This window comes from Trachymyrmex septentrionalis, unplaced genomic scaffold (genome assembly GCF_001594115.1).
Source record: "Trachymyrmex septentrionalis isolate Tsep2-gDNA-1 unplaced genomic scaffold, Tsep1.0 scaffold9, whole genome shotgun sequence".
Classification (NCBI taxonomy): Eukaryota; Metazoa; Arthropoda; class Insecta; order Hymenoptera; family Formicidae; genus Trachymyrmex; species Trachymyrmex septentrionalis.
The window spans coordinates 1,455,630-1,460,404 of record NW_017306091.1 but is presented as its reverse complement, the minus strand read 5'-3'; the positions used below and the strand labels follow the sequence as shown (position 1 = coordinate 1,460,404).

The window sequence follows — 4,775 nt, the reverse complement described above, 5'->3', positions numbered from 1 at the left end:
TATATAAATGTGATGATGTGTATAGTTATGTGGAAAAGACATTGATCAAACATATTTTATCATACAGTAGTATGATAGTAGTAGTATAATGTAGTTTCTAGGGATAGGGAAGGAAACGTGTTCGATCGACGCTGAGAGTTTATATTGCGTGGAAAATCGAGAACTCTCGTCATACGTTTAGTAGCACGTTAGCGTAACTTAAAAAGCATACATTACAAAGAAGGTCATAGCATGCCACATTCTTAAGATATAGGAGGTGCTTGTTTTAAGCCATGGTTTTTATCCTGTCGTTGGACATAATGTGTATAAATTATGGAGACGTGAAACACGAGCGAGACGGTGTCCGGAGAGGAGACATTGAGTTTCTAACTATACATTAATTTTGTACGTAATTATGTTGTCGGGAAAATTGCAGATGCTATTTCAAATTTTACAGAATCAAATCGATACAGTAACATTTCCCACTCAGAGCGCTTAAATAATTAATGGAGAAATCTTGAAGCTTTCCTCTAGAATGCTTTGTACTTTTTTGTATTCATGTCATCCGCTTAAAGAGATAAAGCGAAACTAATTTATGGAGTACCTACTAACGAGGATCGAGGCTATATTTTGATTCTACCGTGTAAAGGGATGAACACATCTCTTGAATATAAAATGGTATTTAATTCTAAGAGTGATGAAACCACCTTAGACAAGAGTGATCATTCATTTTGGATTAGAGGAGAAAATTTACGCACATTAAGGTTATTTTTATCGTGTATAAAACGAGAAGATTATTAGTATGCTTAGAGTAATTTTTATTACAGATTTCAAAAGTATGCACTTAATAAGAGAGCTCTTTCGTTATAACATTATAACTATAAAGCAATTAAACTAACTGGTTTGTAATTTTCTTTTTAAATTACTTAAATTTGTAACAGTGCATTTTATGAGATTTTATGATACTTTTATTGAAATGTGTAAAAGATAAAATTAATTTTTTTCCTTTTTTATACTTTTACTTTTATTTTTTTTTTAAAGATATAAATAAATTAATGAGTATACAAAGGATATGTGAGTCTTTTTCGTCAAATTTTTTAGTATTAATTAAAAAACTGTTTTAGTTTCATTGAAAAAGCTGATAAAATTATTTTTAGGAATTTAAATAACATTCAATATTTTTGATATTTCTGATTTCTAAAATGATTATTTACATTGAAAAAAAGAATCTGACTCCATTAATAGCAGTTTTGATTAAAAATAAACAAATCAGAATTTTTTAGTTGAATTCATTATAATTTTATCTAAGGTAACCAGAATTTTGATTGATATTTTGATGATCAAAATCTTCGGATTCGTCTGTTTTTAATCAGAATTTTTTTTTAATGTATTTAAAATTTTTCACTTATATTCTTTCTACACTTATTATTAACAAAAAAAGTAATTTTATAGTATGCTACAGATACTTATTTTATTTTCAAAAATATCAAATCTGATAAACTATAATATTTCTGATATAAGAGATCACCTTGTATTGAATAAAATTCCGAAACATAATACAAAATCTTTGAAATTACATTATCATTTTGCTTGAAAACTATAAAGAATTTAATATTTAAATAAAAGGACAATGTATTCTTTTCCCCGCTCATTTTCAACGTCTACATTAGGTGCTTAGAAGCTTGGAACAAATAGCCTATTTGCATTCAAAGCGTATTTTAGATCAATAAGAAAAAAAGCTTATTTTCGTATCAAAATGAACTCGTATCGTATTTATCGATTTAAATATGATATACTTAATAGAAACTGATCTAATGATGAGCGAATAATTTGAAAGCGTGAGACATTGACATTTTATCATTTTTGCATTGACGTATTGACATAAAACTCGACATGCCATAATGTACAGATCAAGATAATGGCATTCAGGAGTACCCCGATCAATCGGGTATCTTTCGATCGAAACATATGTGAGTCCTTTTATCTCGTACGTGGCCTATCTACGCCATGGCCGAGGTTTAGCCGAAATAGTTTGCGCGCGTGCACGTGTAGATACCACAAATTGCTAAGGCTGAATCTCATTCGTGCATGGAATGACAGGACGGTTTGGGTTCATGGGCGTAACGTCTAACGCGATACCTCCTTCGACTTGAGTCTGAGGGACTGCACGTATAGTTCTGTTGTTAAGGTGTACTTCGTATTGACCGGGCTCGCCTTGGCTGCAGCGGACTCGTAGCACTACGTGCGAAGTCTGCCAATGAATTTTTCGGACATGCTCGGCTGTGCCGGGTTTTGTCATTGGAACGAACATACTCTCGTTGTCACAAGAAGACATCCTTAAGACACTTTCTTCCTTTCTCTACTTTCTTTCTTCCTTTCGAAAAAAAATCCCACGTTTTTATGTCCGTTGAGCTTACGGCGTCGTTTCTTTTTATAAGGTTGATAATGCTCCTGTCTTTTATACGTCGCGTACAAACGTGGTAACATCTCGTTACTTTTTATTCACGAAATTTACAGCAACGACCGTAAAGAGACAACAGATTGTTTCGCGTCTTGAGTGTGAGTTACGAGACATAGGCCCAGTTCTAGAATTGGAAAGAGATAAGGAATAAATTGAACTCACGGTTAAGAGTTAACCGTGAGTTGTGGAACTGGGCCTTAATCGTTTATTTCGATCCGTTAGGTTGCCTTTCGTGTCTCAAGGGAGTGATACAGACGAAGGGAATGATACAGACACGAATGATGTAAATGTGTCCGTCTCTCAATCGATTTGCGCTTCCTTATGCATTCCAGGTGGGCATGGAACGCCGTGACGTCATACTGACAGCAGTTTTCGGAACAGTCGGTGCTCTCGCAATTCTAGTAGGACTCGCATTAGCAATGTGGCTCTATCTACGCGCCAGGAAGTCCAAGCAACGGGACGACGATCTCGAGGACCAAAACGATAATGGCGACGGCTCAACTCAACAACAATCTACTAAGAAAAATGGTTTTCTGAATCTGAAGACACCTCTAATCAGCACGAAGGCTCTTGGGTAAGTGCAAATTTTTTCTTTTTTATTAAAATAATTGAACAATTAATGTCACGGTCCAGCTCTGAATTTAATCAATTTTCCATAAAATTATATTCTTTCGAAGAAATTTTGTATGCTATTATGATATATAAATAGATATCTTTTATATTTCTTATCTTTATTTATCTTTTCTTTTATATACCGCAGTCACTAGTGGCGATACAATATTTCAAAGTTTACGTAAGACTAAATGAATTCGTTACGTTGACTTTAACGAAAAGTAAACAAACTACAATCGTTATACGTTTGTTATTTTTATTTGTTCGCAAGTTTGTCACTGTTGACGTTGTTTTGAATCACTTGAAGATACTACAATATATTTGTAACTTGACAAAGAGTATCATTAATCTTGAGCTCTTCTTACGAATAACTAAGAACGTCATCCATTCTATTTTATCGCACAAAATCGAATACCTTCATTGTGACATTCGTTTCATTAAGCGAAGATGAAATATAATAATATTTTATAGCAACGCAGCGATGCTATTGAAGACAATTCCGTGTTTATTCTCTCGCACAAACGAGTGCGTGATTTATCGTCGAACGTTTTCTACGCGCGAAGCCCGTAGATCGCTTCATTATTGTCTGAGCAACAAACGGCAATTCTAGTAGTACAACCAAATATTAGTCAGACGGTCAGACCCGTTCGAATATCAACAGCGGAATTGCCCGTCGGTAAGTTCGTTTTACCGGTAAAAGCGTTATCGACGATAGAATTTCGCTGTGAGAGATCTTCCATTTCTCGAGCTTGAATAACGGGAACCTGCAAAATGGTTGTACCAGCAGAACGTTATTAATGAACATTATCGTTTATATCGCCGAACGATACTCGACGTTCGTAACGAGGATCATTCATTACGGGTCGTTTATTACCATCTCTAGCCGAGTAATCAAGGGGTCCCAATTCGTTACGTATATCGCTTAGTATGGCGAAGCCAAAGCGAAACCTGGCACTATTACTACCAGGAAACGTTCGCATTGAAATATTATTTGATTCTGCAAATTTCTGATTATTACGTAACTTTACGAGTTATGTATGTGCCGAGATAAAGCGAGTTTGAAACTCGTTATTAAACAACATATTGTAATTATGATCTTGTTTTTTATAATCTGTGAACTGTGTAAAGTATACACACATTTTTGGCAAAATTGTTTGACATTATATAGAGAACGTTTTACTTTTAGGGAAGTTAATTATTTAGTCCAACAATTTTGTTGACGTTCGTATTATACAGTTAATACACTATTAACTTTGCGCTTTATTTTTGTTAGCGGACTATATCTGTTGAAGCAATTAAGAAATTTAAATATTGACGTTCGCTCAAAGATTTTTAATTACACAAATTCTATTCTATTAATCGCACAAATATATTCTTGAGTTGATCAAATTCATTCTGATATTAGATTATGCTTCGTAAGACCGTTTTAGACGATCTAAAATTCGTAGAACTAGATTTCAGGCTATTTGTAATCTTATATGCACTTCAAAATATGAGTCTACATTTTATGTTGCATTTTGATTCGATTAGTTTTTTATTATATAAAATCGTAATATAGATTTTGAATTCTAATATAAATCGTTTAAAATAAATTTTAGTCAAATCCTGTGAACTTTCAAATTTAAAGCTCTACTTGGACGATTTATAATTCGTGTCAGAAATCAAGATAGAATTCTGTTTATAATTTTTATATGCTGTGTAATACATACAAAAATATTTTGAA

At 33.3% G+C, this 4,775-nt stretch overlaps 1 protein-coding gene across 3 annotated transcripts in view; it reads left to right on the top strand.

The window, feature by feature from the left end:
• Nucleotides 1–4,775, top strand: part of LOC108756009 (synaptotagmin-7) — a 169,112-nt gene that overhangs the window by 54,595 nt on the left and 109,742 nt on the right. For all 3 annotated transcript variants that reach the window (XM_018499537.1, XM_018499538.1, XM_018499535.1), the window contains exon 3: nt 2,773–3,014. In XM_018499537.1, the coding sequence (XP_018355039.1) occupies nt 2,779–3,014 (236 nt within the window). In that variant the 5' untranslated portion in view covers nt 2,773–2,778. The remainder of the gene's footprint in view (nt 1–2,772; nt 3,015–4,775) is intronic.